This window comes from Wasmannia auropunctata, unplaced genomic scaffold, assembly GCF_000956235.1.
Source record: "Wasmannia auropunctata unplaced genomic scaffold, wasmannia.A_1.0 LD335998.1, whole genome shotgun sequence".
In the NCBI taxonomy this organism is placed as follows: Eukaryota; Metazoa; Arthropoda; class Insecta; order Hymenoptera; family Formicidae; genus Wasmannia; species Wasmannia auropunctata.
Genome location: NW_012026892.1, coordinates 327,350 through 345,481, shown reverse-complemented (window position 1 = coordinate 345,481; position 18,132 = coordinate 327,350). Strand labels below are relative to the sequence as shown.

The 18,132-nt window shown below is 41.5% G+C and overlaps 1 protein-coding gene across 1 annotated transcript in view; it reads right to left on the bottom strand.

Annotated features, from left to right (window-relative positions):
- Positions 1–18,132, bottom strand: part of LOC105453551 (probable serine/threonine-protein kinase yakA) — a 31,966-nt gene that overhangs the window by 6,646 nt on the left and 7,188 nt on the right. Inside the window, exons 2-6 of the mRNA XM_011695606.1 lie at positions 15,431–15,761; positions 11,109–11,249; positions 10,249–10,375; positions 1,510–1,748; positions 125–626 (exon numbers count right to left, since the gene is read on the bottom strand). Coding sequence (XP_011693908.1) covers positions 125–626; positions 1,510–1,748; positions 10,249–10,375; positions 11,109–11,249; positions 15,431–15,598 — 1,177 coding nt within the window. The 5' untranslated portion in view covers positions 15,599–15,761. The remainder of the gene's footprint in view (positions 1–124; positions 627–1,509; positions 1,749–10,248; positions 10,376–11,108; positions 11,250–15,430; positions 15,762–18,132) is intronic.

The window sequence follows — 18,132 nt, the reverse complement described above, 5'->3', positions numbered from 1 at the left end:
TGGCAAATTAAATTTCATTTCGATTAAAAAAATGCCTAATATCTCGAGTAATTTTAATCGTTATAAGAATTGCGCGGATGCTTAATATATGTTTTAAATTTTAAATTGCAAGTAAGATACTCACCCTGAATGTGCGACTGCGACTGGCTGTGAACGATTTGGTGTCCGTATTGCTGAAAGGTCGGCCGCTGTCCCAACTGGGAGGCGCTCGCCGAGTGCTGTATTTTATTTTTGTTCACGTCGTCCTCTATAGCCTTGAAGTTCATCGTGAACTTGGTGTTGTATGGCAGTGTCTGGTACTTGGGGTCGTTCTTGTTCAGATTGAAATCGTTGTCGTTCGGTATATGCGAATACGGTTCGATCGCGGCGATGTTGCCGGCCGGTCTCAGCTTGCCACTGTTGTTGAAACCGTCGAGCTTTGTATCTGGGAATCCCGTGTTGTTAACACCGCCACCGTTAGGACCCACTTGCGTCAATCGTTGATTCAACGCTCTCTTGCGCTGAAGACGACTCTGGAGTTGAGCTATTCGCGCGTCTATCGACGCCATCTCGGCCTGCCTTTGCGCCAAGGCCTGCCGTTGTTGAGATACCACTTGGTTTTGCTGTTCGTTCATCTTGTTGCGATACTGCGTACAAATTGGGAAAACACAAATTCGCATTTTTTTTTCAGTGACTTATTTCTTATATCTTATAATACTCTTGTGAAATGCGTGCATAAAAATGTCGTTCTGATTAATTCATTATCATCAACCTGTACTCGTAAGTACATGCCAGTATAATATTATTAATAGTTAGTATTATAATAAAAAAAATTATATGTATATTTTTTTAGAAAACTGAGATAATTGTCTATAGTATTTTTCTCTTTTAGTTTCTTCACATCTATTTTTTATAAAAAAAAGAAAACAGTTTCTATCATGTCAAAAAATAAAATTAATATCATACACAGAAAGTGAAGACATTAATAAATTACATATTTTACCTAAATGTTTAATAAATGTGAAGCAGAAAAATAAAATAACACCTTTATAAAATCAATCAATAGTTCCTTTCAATAGCAAAACTTTTTAAATATTAACATTCTGTATTTTTGATTTTGTTAAGCCTAAAATAAAATAATTTAGTAAACCTCAAAATTAAATAATTAAACGACAAATAACACTCTACATATTTGATATTATTAGAGCATAGATATTTTTGCTCTGAAAGAGACCATTTCGAAATAAATTATAAAAATTATCAGTGCGTATATATCTGATGGGCATCTGATAAAAAATTCAGAACAAAATTAGAATTAAATTTCATAATTCGGAGTAACAGTATAACCGCAGTATTATATAGCCGCTTTTCGCAAATTCTAGGTCGTCCTATAAATATGTCATAATTGTGTGTACTTATAGCCAATTAGCGTAGGTTGAAAATGAGACAAATATGCTGATGTTCCCATGCGAGCGCTTTCGCGAGACAAGGCCGGCTCTCACGAGACCGTAATCGATGGCGCGAGCTTACCATAAGCTCCCTCCTGAGTTTCTCCAGTTCGGCGCTGGCCGGGGTGACCAAATGTCCATTGCCGGTGGCACCCGTGAGGCCGCCCCCGATGCTGCCGGCGCTTCCACCACCGGCGGGGGCATTCTGACGACCTCGGAGCTCCTCCAGCTGCCGCGTCAGCTCCTCGACCTTCGCCACGGCCAACGAGAGTTCCTTCTCCTTCTCATTGAACAGGGCCCTGATGCAGTCCAGATCGGAGGCTGCGGACGAACGAACGGAAGAGGAATAATGAGAATAAAGCAAGAACAATGAGAATAATAAGGATAATAAGAGTGGAAAATAACAACGTAATGAGGACAAAAAAGAACAATACAAATGGAGAACACATTTTATGAAACCTATAATAAGAAAAGATCCTTATCGATTTTCGATGCGATAGAGTTTAAAAATAATCTATATGGCGAATTATTTTTATTGAGTTTGTGAGGATTGTTATTTTTCCATCATTTCAAGCAATTTAGAAAAATATTATTCATTATATCAGTCGTATTAACCGCTTATTGTTCAATTATACATATTGTGACGTATAAATACTCTCTGACTCTCGTTTCTGTATTTTATTTATTTCGTATAACCAATCTTCATTAAGATGTAATTACTGACATATATGAAATTTAAAAAATCTAGGTAATATTACTGCGAGATGTACGTCGTTATATTAGATACGTCGGGTATTGATGCAGGAAAAGCAGATACCCCGTTTACGTGGCCTTTGACATTCGATATAATAAATTGGGACCTCCGGGGATATACACCCTGCGCCCAAACACCAACGGACGGGCTACGAAAACACGCGCCGGGGGGATGACGTCGTATTAACTGGCGCATTAATCATCGCCCGGGTGACTTATCCAAGAGCGATACACTTTCGTGGATTCCGACGGCCGGTATCTCATCTTAAGCGCCGAGCAGCGCAACGGGCGTCTCGTACTTCGTATCAGATTAGAAAGTTATTATACGTGCGCGATGGACCACTAAACCAACCACATATTGCTACACGGAACTCCGTATTGGCCGTACAGAGCGATCTGCTGTGACCTGGAATTCCATTATCGAATTCTGGGATTGGTACCCCGGTCGACTCCCTGAGTACTATCTATCTGCCCAGAAACGGCATCCTTTATGGTCTTTCATTACTTCCCGGGTAATCCCATAGCCGTTGTCGAAATTGTCAATGCGATTCTAATTTATACGAAATCGGTTAATGGACGTTTCCGATACATTCGGCTCAGCGAAACTCAATAAAGACTTGCTTGCTATCTGAATGATAAAGATACTCGTACTAATTCAAACACACCATATCGCAATTAATTCTTCGAGAATATAATTATCTGAGAAATTATTCATTGTACGTTGACATAATTCCCAAGTATATAATCGATAGAATGAGATATTTCGGTGAAGCGAGTAATTAATAAAAAGAAGAAATATTTAAAAGAGAAAAATTCGTGTCTTTTGTTAAACTCCTCTCTTTAATTTCGTTTATTTCCTTAGAATTATTGTACTATTCAGAAGCAGTGAGCAGTACGAATCATTTCCTAATGCATTGTTTCTGCTAACTGCTTCACAAAACGGTGAAATCAATGAAATTTCACAGTTAACTTTTACAATTCTCTGACAGTGTCTGAGATTTCAAGTTGCGCAGAGTAGATCGCCTTCTGCATACCGAATAGATGATTTGGCTCGGCTTCCTTTTGTGTTGTTTGTCGACCGCAGTCCGTTAAGCCATCGGCATGCCAATCGGCATTTTTACCAATTGGCATAGATCGATTGACACGTGTTCACTTATATGGCAATGAGTTTGCTGATCGAATGGACGATTAAAGCAATAAAGAGAGAAGAGAGAGAGAGAGAAAGAGAAACGTAGAAGAGAAAGAGGTCTTAGTACGTTTAGCATGGAATTTGTTAAATTTTATACAATATAAGAGTAATTTCTCAATTCATATTAAATTTTTCATTGGATATTATACAAATGTAGCAAGAGTTATGCTAAAAAGAGATAACGCAGCCATCGATTGCACAGAGATGCGGTTGCGCAAAAAAGTTCAAGTGCGGGCGACCGGTGGGCGAATTTGTGAATATTTTGCGCGGGTGCACGATCGGAAGTTGATTCCTTCCGCGTAATTTAATTTTTATCGTAGAGTTGAATTTAATTTAGAATCAATTTTACCAACACCAATTAACTTCAACAGTAGTTCAATTGTCTCTTTATCTCCTTTTGTCGGCCGGAATCCAAAAAGAACTAGCAAAACAACTGAACCACGGTTAAGCTTAATGGATATTGGCGATATTGACGCTAAATTAAACGACGAAACGTGCCTTAAAAGTCTCATCAATTAGAGTTGATTGAGGTTTATTGTCTTCTCCACTTTTATTTTTAGAAAAAGACGGAGAATCGGCTAATCACGTCTTCGGTCTGTTCAAATGTATTCGGATGTTATATTTCATATAACGCAAAAAGGCAATTATATAAATACGTGTATCTCCACGAAAGAAATAATTTAATAGTTTAATTCGCTCTTTTATTGTTAGAAACTGAGAAACGAGCGCTAAAGAGAGCCAGACGTTTAATCGTTACTGCAGTTTTCAGTCTAACGAAAAAAAAGCGTTCAACTTTTCTAACGCCCTAAAGAGGAAGTGGTTAAACTAATGTTAGCTTTAACACGCATGGGAACGAGAGAGGACCGCGAGGAGAGATGCGATAGAGCTCTCGCATGAAAGCCAATCGTTGCTAGTCTTGCCAACGAAATCAAATGCCTCTCATTATGCATGCCGCCCGCCCATTCGCCACTTGGGATACATACACATAAAGCCCGCGGGGCGAATATATTCGTAAAAGTATCGAAGGAGCGCAAAAATTCGAACGTTCTCAAACTTGTTGAGAGACGTTCCCTCCAACTCATTTTCTCGCGAACGTCACGTACTGTCGTCAGTCTATTCAAAGGCAATTTCACAGCCACCAAATGCTCCTTCAGATTCTTTCTTATTCCGGAAACGAGCCTCGCCCATCTTCAACAATTCTACGCCACCTCTACGTTCTTTTCTTACCACAGAATGCTACGCAATCTTAATTTTAATATCCTATGACTAAATCGACTTCTTCTAAAAAAAAAATTCTTCAGAAAAGTCAGCTAAGACTTAAGAGTCATCGTATCTTTTTTTTACTGCATATAATACATTTTTCAAACGTCATTGCATTTACGTTTTTTATTCTCATTAAAGTTTCATTAGGTGTATAATTACGTAATTAAGTGAATATTACATACTCTATCTTCATTCTTTATCTTATCTGCGATATAAATATACTTCTTTATCCTGTAGCAAATAAATATCTAGTTTTATTTAGTTTTATTATGACAAAAACAAAAAATGGCAACGTTACTCGAAATGTTGACTGTCAAAAAAACTTTTTATCTCCTATTTTTAAAAAAAAAAAAGATAGACATTTCCATTATTTTCAAAAACATAACCAATTAAAATCCATCGAGCAGACTTGCTTCTGGCTTACAATTTACAATGCATATGTATACATGTATGAATGCACAAGAATACATGCGAATACCGAAGAGTTACGCTACTATCGACATACGACAAAGGCACGAGCGTTGCGACTGATAATAAAGCAATTATAAAGGATAAAGAATGGTAAAGGGAAAGCGAGGCGAGTAACTGCCTGACGTTTAATGTTTCAGCATCTTGAATAACAATGAAATAGCGATGCGTCCGAAACACGATGAAAAATCAATTTTTCAAACTCGATATATTCTACAACTCGTTCACGGTGCGTGTTTACAGGAATCCCTTTCTTTGTGTAGCCGTGCTTTTATACAATCGCCTGTCAAAGTATCGACCTTTCCCGGTTGGAGAGCGTGGTCTATATCGCGCGTTTTCCACATCGATCGCGACGTCCCGCCACGTGCAATCGAACGCGGCCGTCCGCGCGTTTTGCACGCGCGAATATGTATAGGATATATAAAGCGCGACGCGACGCGCGCGCGACGCTAAACAATAGATTCATCCACGTCGCCACGTTGCGTCGCTTAAATGCACGGCAAATGACATGTCGCGCCGTCGTCGTCGCTGCGGAATTTCACGTCCCCGACACACTCGCGCGCGCTCCGCGCGATAATATTTAATTTCTTCACGTCAACCGCCCGAACACGGGCGAATCATATGAAAATGTTATTCCGCCACGTCAAGAGAGGCGAAACACCGCCACTCTTGAGAACCGTAACGCGAAACATCAGATCTCGATAGAAGGGAGCGCGTAAAATCGAGACTTTAATGCACGTCGTTAAATCTTCCATTCAATTTTACAATTTTACGGACGAGTTATTGGCTTCGAGCTTCGTTTAAAAAAAAAATTAATAACTTCGTTTCAGGAAGCGACTAATAGAGGAGGGTTGGAATCTCTTTTGTCACGCTTCATTTTTCGCCTTAAGATTCCAATCGATTTCGGAATGACGGCAGCAGAGTTTACGATACTCGAGGTCCGCGAGGTGTGCAAAACTGATCGAATTTACCAACATCGTGCATACACAACGCAACGTCAAACGGCGAGAAAATGCGCTATGAAAATGCATACGGGCGGGCTCGCCGCCGTACGAAACTGTCCCGGAGCAACCCACGGGATTCCAATAGCTGTCAGGCGTTTTACCTACGATTTAAAACGTCCAACACATATGCAATTTTCTTTATTCAAATGTGCCAACGTTATATTCAAATATTTTTTATTAATTTCATGACTGGAATTGTTCGGTCTTAATTCCTCTTCCGTTGGAGAGACTATTGCAAGAAGAAAAAAAACTGCCCCGTGTAAAGTGTCCGGTACTCTTTATTCACTTTATTTCTATTTCCACATCTCTATTTTTAACACGCAGAAACGCGCATTTACGCGAGAATGTAGCCGCACTTATTTGTGCTTTTCATTCTTTTCATTCACTAGCTTTTATGAGACTTCACTAAAAATATAATAACCCGCGAGTGTGTAACTCCATTTAAATCAGGAAAGCAATCAACATCAGAATTCTCGTGTTACGGTTTACACTAAACGGACGGTAATTTCGCGACAGCATTTCTTTTCCTATAATCGGCGATGATGCAATGCCCTTTAATTGATTCATTTGATAAAACAAAACGACGTGGCTGTTACGCGATAACCTGTGTACCGAGTATTGTTTGACATGGAAAAAAAAAATCCGGCCCTTTCCTTCGCGCGTCCGGGATTGGGTCATGAAAATTATGGCAAGCCTACATAAGCGCGTAGCGTGTTCCGCTGGGTGTGGTCACACGTGTTGCGTGTCAATATCGTGCAACGTATGTGCACATACAAAAGGTAAAAGGGGAGCGTCGCGCTCGTTTCGATCGGTGCACGAATTCCGCAACCGATGGCGAGAAGGGGAGGGGGGAAAAAAAAAGAGCCCGTTTAAAACGATCGGATCCTGTCGAACGGTTTGCGTTTCAAACGAACTCGCAGGCGCAATTAAACGCAACAGATTACTGGCTGGATTCAACTGTTACGATCGCGATTGTTATTATTGCGATATATAATTGATCGCATCGCGTCAACATGTAATTTGCTCAGCGAAATTGATATTTGTTCAAGCGAGGAACGATCCGTCCGAGAAATCTGCTCGTTCAAGCAGCCGTTTTTCCGCTTTTTTCCCCCTTCCCCCGCCGTCGCGAAATCGCGAACGGTTTATTTTTTTCTATGTATTGATATTTATTTTTCTGTATATAAGTACTTGTGTATAGCTCGCTTTCTCGGTTCATTCAATTTTGATGGCAAATAGAACGCAATGGGAGGGCCGCGATCGATTTTACGCGGCCTCTATATAGGCGAATCACGTTAAAGAATTAAGGAGTACCTTCCTGTTCCCCCTCCTTCCCTCCCTCCTTCCCGCCTGCCCGTGCAATTTCCTCGCTTTCGACGTTTCGAATATTTCGGCGCTTGTCCGAGAATGATTTACCGGCCGGTGTGCGACCGCGGACGAGTTCCGCACGATTGCATTCCATAAAACCGTAGCGCGGAAACGAAACGCGCGGTCGGCCCCGGGTCGAATCTTTCCAATTTATTTTCCGGGGATGATTCTCGGCCGTGAAACGGCGAGGCACACGCGGACCGGTTTTCGAACCATTGGTTTGTATTTGGATTTCATTTATAAACCGGCAAAGACTACCATGGGCTCGAAATATGCTCGAACGTCGATGTCGCCAGCCGTGCCGCACCGAAGATTAATCGCGCTCCCCAATGTGAAGACAGGATAAATCTCCCTTATCACGTTTACCGAAACGAGATGGATTCCCGTCGACGAGGGATATCGGTGATCTACGAAAATGGATTGGCATGGAGCTCAAACGACGGAACTTGGCGTTTATATCTTCGCGCACACGTCCATTAACGGCAATTTAACATTTCGTTGAAGTATTTCGCATTTTGAAAAGAAATGATCGTTCTTGCGTGAACCATCAGGCGATCTCGCAGCGAATTAAGAAATATATTCGATTCCAATAATTTAACTTATATTCTACATTTCTCTCTACATGTGTGTGAACGGAGAGAAAATGAAATATTGCACAATGCTGCAATTTATTTAAATGTATTCATTACTTTAGCATTGCATGACAATGTTTCGCGGATGTAAATTGTGCCCAAGACACGTAATATTACAAATTCCTTTACACAATAATTCTTTTCTTTCAGGATTTCTTGCATATCAAAATTATTATTTTGTTACACACAAGTATTACGAGATTTGTATGAATTTCGCGAGCGTTGAAAAATCCCCGAATACGGTTAACCCCGTGTATTGCATAATAAATTAGTTCGTTGCGTATGAGTCTGCCGGGAAATACGGGAAGAGATGTACGCTGGCGGAGGAGTTTCCTGCCTTCCGGAAGAGATTTCTTGCCAGATCATTTGAGCTTGCAGCAAATTGCAACAAGTTTGGCTACTGAAACTTTCAAGACCTTGCAAAAGACAATATAAGACGGCCGGGCCGTCGTGATTAGAAATTGAAAGGGGCGAAGGGCGAAGATATCGCCTCGCGACATAAGAGCGCGATAAATCTTGCGCGAAAAGTTTTGCGAATTCTTGCCAGAAGTCCAAAGTATATACTATTCCAGAGGAAGACTCGAGGGTCAAAAATAATGTATAGACTTTTACAGTTGTTTCACTTTTTCCGTTGTTTTTATAAAATTGTAAAAAAAAACTGTTGCTCTGTTTCTTTTCTCTCTTTCTCTCTCTCACATGTATAGATTTGAACAAATTGTATTGATCTTTTTAAATTAAAAATTTAATTAGAAATACTGATGGTTGGTTTTTGTTACGATGCTTTTAAATGAAAACGATGCGCGATAAAATACAAAATAAAATTGCACTTCTAAGTCAATACCGAACAAAATAAATGGCAAAAATATAAAAACAAAATTATTATTATTATTAATAACATATTCATGATCAAACATCGCAAAGAGAATACACGTGAAACGTTTGTCCGCGCGCTCATGAAATTAAATAAAATAAAGATATTTTTGGATCTTTCATTTCACAGAAATTACGTCAATTGTGCAGCTATTTTAAATGTCAAACGTCCGGAATATTTGAGGGCAATTATTTTTATAGAGAACGCTTTTGACGGAGCATTTTCTCCATTGTCCGCGAGAAGCACACACCCACGGCGCGCAATCGTTTATTAAACGACAAAGCGCGACAGAGATCCCTGGATCATTACAATCTCTTTTTTTTCACCCGTCGCAGGTGCCGCCGACGCATAACCGACGTTTCTCTGCCGCGTCGATTCGTTAGAGAATATCCGTAACGAAGCGGGCGCAGCGTATTTCGCCCTTTCGTTCGGAGTTATTATCGCGGCGCGACGTGTCGCATTGCAAACCGCAGCTATCGTTTTCCATTACGCCGTATAGACGTAACGATCTGAACAATGCTCAATTAACAAGGCATGCACACGCCGAGCCGTGCCGAGCCACGCGTAGCTTTTACGAATCGAATCAGAGCGTAGGGTATAGTGATGGCATCGATACATCAATCCGCTCTACAAAGGTGGACAGGTGCGCGGGGGTACAAATTCGAAAGGTTTGAAAGACGAACGTTTGAAAAATTTCAATTTGACAAAAACGAACGTCGAGAGGGACGAATTTTTTGTGTTCCATTAAAATTTGTGTCTGTCGCGTTAACCCGCGTGTCCATCTCCCCCTCCCTCCCCCCCCCCTCTCTTAATATGCCGGAAAAAATTGTTAGCTATCTAGAAAAAGTGGTTTTCCATTTTACGCATAAAAAAGGGAACATGCAAATTAATTCCAAATTAATAAAGAGCTTCGGGTTTTCCCCTCATAATTTTCATCGTTAACTGTTAATTAAATATATACGTCATAATACAGATTATCGCTGAAAAGCATCGAATAAAATTACCGTACATGCCACTTTTCAAGTAAACTCTTCGATAACCATCACGTATGATTTTTTTTGTTGTGCAACGATTCGGAATTTATTTTCTCTACATCAAAGAGAACAATATACCGCAGATAAAAGAAGAGTACGTTTGAATAAATCGACGTCAAAATTGCTTACTTAGCTTAGAAAGGGTAAATTCCTGGTCTTATCTGTGGGATTATCGTGCAGCTCCGATGTCGAAGGGTCGGGGAATACAAGAGAGAGAGAGAGAGAAATGTTAATGGACTTACTCAATGTCGCATTGTTGACACGCGACTGGTCCGTCTGCGATCTGAGTAATCGCAGTCGATTCAGCTTGCTCTGTTGCTGGTCCAGCTTGTGCCTCAATCTGGCGAGTCTGTCCTGCTGTGCTGGCTCCTGGAACGGTAAACAGTGCGTGAACGCGATCGCTATATAGACAATAAATATACAGTTAACACGCAGCAGTGAACGGCAGCGTGGATTAAAATGGGAGAGAAATAAGACCTTAGTAACATTTATCGCGAACGCGTATCCGCGTTTTGCAAAATTGTCCATCATCAAGAGCCTGAATTCCAACGATGTTATACCTATTGATTTTCTGCAGCCGGATTCTCGCGTCGATATACTTTCGGGAGATGAATCGAGAGCTCGAGAAAAACGAGCAAAAAAGAAACGCTTCTTCGTAGTTTCTTATTTTCGAGTTTAATTCGCTATTATCAACTTTGATGGAATCGCGAAACAAGATTACGCGATCCCGGAGAATAGGTCCATTGGGGGGACCCATTCCCTCCTCGAGACCGCTCTCTTCGGGATCAAGGCTGCTCAGTCGTGAAGGTCATTGTAACGGTAACTGCACAAGCGTACTATCGATCTCCCTCGCCGTGATCTTCCGAGGGAGAGAGAACGCGTGACGAATGCTCGAGATCATTAAGGGTTGACGTTGCATTACGTGCATAATGATAATTCATAGAACGAAGAGTCATTGAACTTCGCGTTATTCCTCGACTTGGAATTGATATTCTTACAAGTCAGGCAACTCTCATAAACTGTACGATCAAAACTACGAAGTATGATTTCAAATAGCGCTTTATCGCGGCGCACGAAGGCGATGGGAGAGAATTAGACTCACCTGTGCGCCTCGAAGCACGGCTAAGCGGGCCTCTTTCTGCTCCAGGAGGCGCCTTTGCTGAGCGATTTCCCGCTGTTGCCTGGCCGCCATGCTTTCAAGCTCGCTGAGCACCAGCACAGCACCACCCCCGCCCACTGCTAACTGAAACAGCGAGATTAAATGCACGTGAGCATATACGAATGTGTGTGCGCCAAGGTAAAACGACGACGGAGGAACGCGCGAGCGGGTACGCGAACGGGCGACCGAAGGCGCCGAATCGGCGATTAATTACATCTCGAATATCGGCTTTCGATCAACGGCCTTGTTGTTGTTTCTTGACCTTCCGTGAACGCTTCCGTGCAGGAGAGCGCGGCATGTAAAAGAATTGTGTCGTTATTTGCTCAGGTGAATTCTCCGGAGATATTTTCTTTTAAATACATCGAGAAATTTTTGTCTCAAAGTCTGAAATTTATAAGACTAATTTAAGACTTTTTTTCTTACATCAAGATGTACCACTGCCTTATCAAAGAAATAAAAAAAAATGTAAAAACTAAATGTAAAAATTTTTATATGTCGGGTTGGACATGTAATGGGCGTGTATAATTTATGAAGTACTTTGTAATTTCTCTTGATAAGTAGAATATACTTAGAAGTAAAGAAATTTAAACTCGAGATTTTTTTATCTCGGAAGTTTTCCTTTGTATAAGAATACGTCCTGACGTATTTCCACGAGGAAGGGAAAGAAATTTAAGGAATTTAAACCGGAAGATCTGCGGACCAAGCGACTGGCGTACTTCATTCTATCCATCCTTCACCGAGACTGACTTAATTACTGTCCACGAGTATCAAAGCAAACGTAGAACGTCGGTCCTTCGGTTTGACGTATGCGACAAACCGAAATTATCAAGTCATTTGCATTAAACTTATAGACTTCCTGCGACTATAAGCGACCGATGTTTGTCCACGTTGATTAAGGATCATTCACTCTTAGTTTACATCCTTAGTTTACCCTCTAAATTCTTTTTTGTAATATCGGAGGTGAGGACGAGACGGCGCGTGAGTCCCACTGTGTGTTTCGAGTCGAGAGAACGCGCTGGACCGATCCGTGCGGCTGTGTGTGTGCGCGCGCGCGTTCGTGCGCCTCTTTTTGTTTCATCTCCCGTACTACACCATCTGGAAAGGACCGGCCGCGGCGCGCCGCGCCCGATACCAGGTAGAATCCCAAGGTCGGCGTGCGGCCCTTCGAATTCCACCGTGACAAGGACTTCGTGTAACCTTCGTACGTCAATGAAAGTGCGCCCGACGACGGACGGCGCGGCCGGCGGGACGGGTGCGAAATAAATGCGCACCGGCGCGGCGGTGAGCAAGCGCGATGAAAATATCGGTTTCCCGACCGGCTGTCCCCGCGGAGAACCACCGATCGTAAAGAGAGCCGGGGTTTTCTCTCGTTTCTTGATTTCGTTTCGCCTCGTGTTCGAAATAAAATGCATTCTCGCGGAAATGCGCTTGCGTTGCTTGTACATTTACCCTTTCGCTGTGTTTCTTATTGCGTTTTTACATCCCCGCGAGTCGCAAAAATATAAAAGCCAAACTTATGGCTTCCGCTTTCCAATATATTCGCGGACGACCGCAATAGGAAAATCCGCTTTCTGCCGCCCGTAGCTCTTATTGTTAACAGATAAATTATACGTGTCTCTTTTCATATTCACAAATCGAATAAGTAACACTTTATATTCTTGTTCGCATAAAAAACGTATATAAAGTACGGTTTAAATGAAACACGGAATAAAAAAGTGGTACTTTTAATATCTCAAGATAATAAAAGAGAAATGATGAAAGACCGCGAGTCTTTCGCTTCCTCTCGTCTTACGAGGGCAATCCAAAGTTACCCCGCGAATTCCGAAGTTCGGAAGCCTCGTGTATAATTCAAAATCAAGTAATGGATAACGAGGATCAGAATGTCCGTCAGAGGGAAGTTGGGCAAGGTGTATATGTCTGGCGCGAGTACAGCCTCTCTCGTATATCGATACCTCCGGACAATATGTTATTGTTAAAGTTAATCTTCGCCGTGACACAATCCCGCGCGCCGACCATGTCTCCCGACGCGAATCAAGCGGTCTCGAAGCGGCAGTTACAGCGAAAGTATCGCGTTGCTCGGAACAATAACGAACGCGCCGTTGAAACGGGGGAAGATAATATAATACGGACGCCTTCGGCGGCTGCGGGGAGGAGGCCAGCCCGCCCGCCTTCCCTCCCGTCGTTCCAGCATCTGGCCTCTTTTCATTCCGCGTGCGCTCACTCGCGTGACAGTTAATTGTTTCGAGCCCGGCTCTGCGCGAGCGCGCACGGTCGAGAATGGCAAACGAAACGGCGCGCGGCGCGGCGGCGGAGCTGCGTTGGACGTATCGCGGCGATCGCCAAGAGAAATGAAAAGCAAGCCATTTCCCGACAGCTCCGCCGGCAGAACGAACGAACGAACTCGCCTCCGATCCCATTCAATTTCATTATCCCGCCATTCCGTTATGATACATACGGCAGTCTACGAGATACATACATTATGCCACTTTAACCCGTAAAAACGAGCGCTCGGGAAGTTTTCTGGGTTACACCCGTCACGTTTCACGCCTCGCGCGTGTTCCAGTAGTATTTTTTTTCCAAACAAACGTATTTATCAATTTGCGCTCTTTACACGTCAAACGATTTACGGAGTATTATTTTCTTATCGTTTGATATGAAAAAGTATGATTATCGGAAGTAAAAGTCATAAAAAACGCTACTCTCCTCGAGGATATCTATTTAATTTTTATACGAAGTACATTCTTCACATTCTTCGCATTCCCTTTATCCATTTATCTTCGAGGATACTTTCGACAAAAGATAATTGCGCGCACCGCAAGGATTGTACCGGGCGGTTGCAATCCTTTCACGCCGACCGAGAGTCCGCAATTGATCTGACCAGCTTCTCAGAAAGAAATATAAGAAGAGGGAAAAAGGTAATCTCTCCGGCCGATAACCAGCAGAATTCGTTTCCGTGCGTGAATGGGCGGGAAAGTTGCGAAAAGATGTTCCCTCGAGGGGAACGACGTAAACGAAAAAGAAATTTCTCATAGAAGCGGATTCTTGTAGGAGCGGATAATCCCCGGGGGATGATCCCGCCCCGGACTATCCCCCTGCAAAATTAATTTCGAGGAGCCTGAAAACAGGTAGCGCGGAAGAAGCCGTAATCGGCAGTTTGTTCGCTTCACCATGGCGCTGCCGCCGGCCGCCTCGAGTTGAGGTCTCCTCTTTTTTTCGGGCGCATCCGTTCGTGAAATTAATGAAAGCGTAATACTCGCCATTGCATCTTTCGTGAAAGACGAAAAGACAAAGAGTGAAAAACAGAATTATATATAATTAATTCGTATTTCTGACTCTTGAAGCTTCTTCAATCGCGATTACTGGTTTTAATATAATTTTGCAGTCCCTTTGTATAAGTTCGGAGTTGAGAAGGAAATGTTCGAGGAAATTTCGCGACTACTCGAGATATTCTATATAGCTCTTAAATAATGTAAAAATTGACAGTCTGCAATACACTACGGCAGGAGAGGGAAAGAGTGAGAAGATTAATGGGACTATGAATAAAGTAACAAATGAAACTAACGAGAGGCCTCCTGCTCTCTCCTGTACTGCATCTTTTTCTTACTTCCAGATTAAAAGGAAATAAGTATACGCTTATAACGCTTTACAAAGGAAAGTAAGAACACGTAACAGTGTAGAAAGTACAATGGCTGGACTTAAGCGGAGAAAGGGCAAGCCTGCAATTATGGAGATTGCACTCGCTTAAGCGAGTGGGTATATCGTCTCGCTGATAAAAATGTAAATACGGAGGAGTCAGAGAGCGGGGCGATTTTCCGCAATATTTATCCGATCATCCCTATAAAAGCTAGAATATTTCAGGCATGCGTGCGTTTTAATTAAGACCGGAATAACTAAAAAACTTTTAAACGATAAAGCTTTAACAACGCGCGAAATTGATGCATATGTTTTAAATAATGTTATATAACATGTAAATGAGTTTTTCGATCGACTCCGTCGCGCAGCGTCACTTTTTCAACTCGACTGGCAACAGAGCGTTTATAATTTTCCCGAAGAACGTCTATAAACATAACACTGGAAAATTCATGATTCTTGATGCGCGTTTCTAATCACGGCTCTACGCACGTTTCAATAATACACAATCAGAATAGTCAAACAACCTTGTTATCTCGAGCTCCCAAGTACTTATTCATACATATGCGAGTCTCTCTTCGCGCGTCGGCAGAGCGAAAAGCGAGACGGCGAAGTGCACCGAGTTAGAACCTTACCTCGCTGCTTACACGCTCGCCGTTGTTGCATTCCGTCTCTGAGGCGTCCGTAGGAAGTTTTTCCTTCACCGGGACGGACTTGGACTTCCTCTTGGATTTTCCGTGATGGAGCTTTACCGCCACGGTTTTCACCTCGAAGTTTTCTCGCGGATAGACGCACGCCAGCATCCTCGCAGTGGCATGGACCAGCCAGCAAAACCGCACGCTCGACTAAGTTTCGCTTCTACGCGATTTACGTTAACGCAAAAACCAACCTTGTCGGGAAATGTTTCTCGTTTATTCCCCCGTCGCACACTCACTCACAGAGCACGCGGCACGGCGACAACGGCAGCTTTGAAAAAGAAACAGCGTCGCTTTGGCAAAATCGTATATTGTTTCGCTAGGGCAGCATTCCCCAAAAATACTTGTCATAGAGGCTACAACAAACCTCTACAAAAATATGTGAGGGATACTATTCTCGAAAAAATTTTTTGAGAGCAGAAGTAAAAAAGGCAAACCTCTTCCATTTTGAAATATTTGAGATATACCGTTATAAGAAAATATAAATTAAAACTTTTATTGATAAATTTGTATCTCATCTAGAGTTTGTTTTAATTGAAGATTATAGTATTCGCATTAAAATATTGAAAAAATTCTGCAAGGTAAGAATTAGAAAATGTTGTCCCGTCATTGGTCCCGTTATTTTTCGCCATTTCTAGGAATTTGCCATTTATTTAACCTCGTTAATTTAATCCTATAATTAAAGGTACGCTCTTCGTAATTAGCGATTGGTGACTGACGCACCGGCGATAACGCGATATTTACTCAAAGCAAATGAATATTATCTGCTGTTCTACGCGTGTGCGCGATATAATACTGCAGAATTTATATCATAACACAATTAATTCGTTAATTGAAAAAGGAAAATAATTAAAACGATGATATTTCATGTTACATTACAATGTCTTTAATTTTAATGTCGCAATAATTACAATATTTTGTGAAAAACGTCGCCGAATTACACTTCGTTTATGATATTTTTAATAATCGAGAAATTCATAATATCTTCGTGTGATAATATTTTATATCGTTTCTGTTAAAATTGAAATTTATTAAAAACAATTATTAATAAATATTGGTAAAGTTTGTAATAAATTCTTTTAAATCAACATTTCTCCCCGCCAAAAATGTTAGTGTGACGCTTCCTTTATCTTATAGAGAAATTGTATATCCGCAGAATAATTTGTGGGAATCCCTCGAGATTTAAAGGTCCTAAGCGACCGCCTATCGATAAATCCGCCATTGAACGAGTGCGAGTGTAGTACGTTGCTTTCCATTTATAAGCCACTTGACACGAATCGACACGTAGCGCTTTAAAGATTCAGGACGGCAGCGTATCGAATCGCCCGTAATGCACGTAACGTGCAAAACCATACTGGATAGAAGCACTAGATAACGGCACAGATATCCCGCCACTTTTCCATCTTTACATTACAACTTTATGTACCTCCACGTTACAGCTTTATGCGGGATAGATACTACTTAATAAAACAGCACTAAAAAGGCATATATATTTGTTTCTTGTATCTCAATATTTAAAAGTATGCTACTTTTAGATTGATACAGTCATACTGTTTGCAACAAATTTCGAGGGCAATAAGCTTTTACGAAATGAAATTTTAATATGATCATTAACAAAGATCTGGTTTTTCCTCAAACTATCGTGATAGCAAGTTTCGGAACTTTTCCTAGTTTTCAAGTTTTAATGCCATGTAGTATCTTGGTAACTAATTCTTAAATTAAAATCTTTTCAAAGTTAAAAAGATGAAGTTTACTTTAAGCTCAAGAGAGAACGAACGCAACTGGACAATTTCATCGCTTGTAATTAAAAAATAACTCGGCAACTTCGTCGTTTGTGACTGCAAAAACTATTTCGTATTTCATTTTTGTTAAAGATTGACTTCGTAATAGCCACGGAGAACACCTGTCCACTCTCAATTGTGATCCGATGGAAAAGTGGGGCACCTTTTCTATAGACGAAACGTATCTCAAAGGGATTTGCAGTTATTTTGATCGCAAGACCTATAGTCTGAGCTTTCTTTCGCTCTCGATATTCATTCCTCAATGTTCAACGTCAAATAATCTACAACTTTCTCGTTTTCTTTGTAAAAGAAGTGAGCTGACGCCGCGCGAAATCGATATGAGGCCGGATTTATGGACTTTTCCGTAAAAGATGCGGAATGAAAAATGAGTCGCGTTGGGAGTTGCGTTCGGCTGCGCTGGAAATTCGAAATCTTTTCGATATTACGATTCGGCATTACGTCAAGTTCGGCACTGGAGGAAGAAGGGAGACGCCCGCGTCTCTTGGCGTCATGCCTCGTCTCGTGACCCGATAATTCTCTCGCTCCTCGTTTGTAAAGTGGGACTATAAGGCGTGATAATGGGCTCTATCTTAGGAGCCGAAGAATGAAGTTACGTTGACATCGCTTCGCTGAGAGTCGCGGGACAAACGCTGTTAAAATTTCATCAAAATTCCTTTTAAAATATAACTTTTTAATCTCTTTTTTTTCAAGATTGACCGTAGAGTGGAGCGCGAGAAATCCACCGATCAGCTGCGTGAAGTTGGCACCCCTAAGTATGAATTTTGACAAAATCTATATGGCATTAGATTGTCCACTATTTGTCCATATTTGTCTAATAATAATAATTTTTTGTCCACTCTT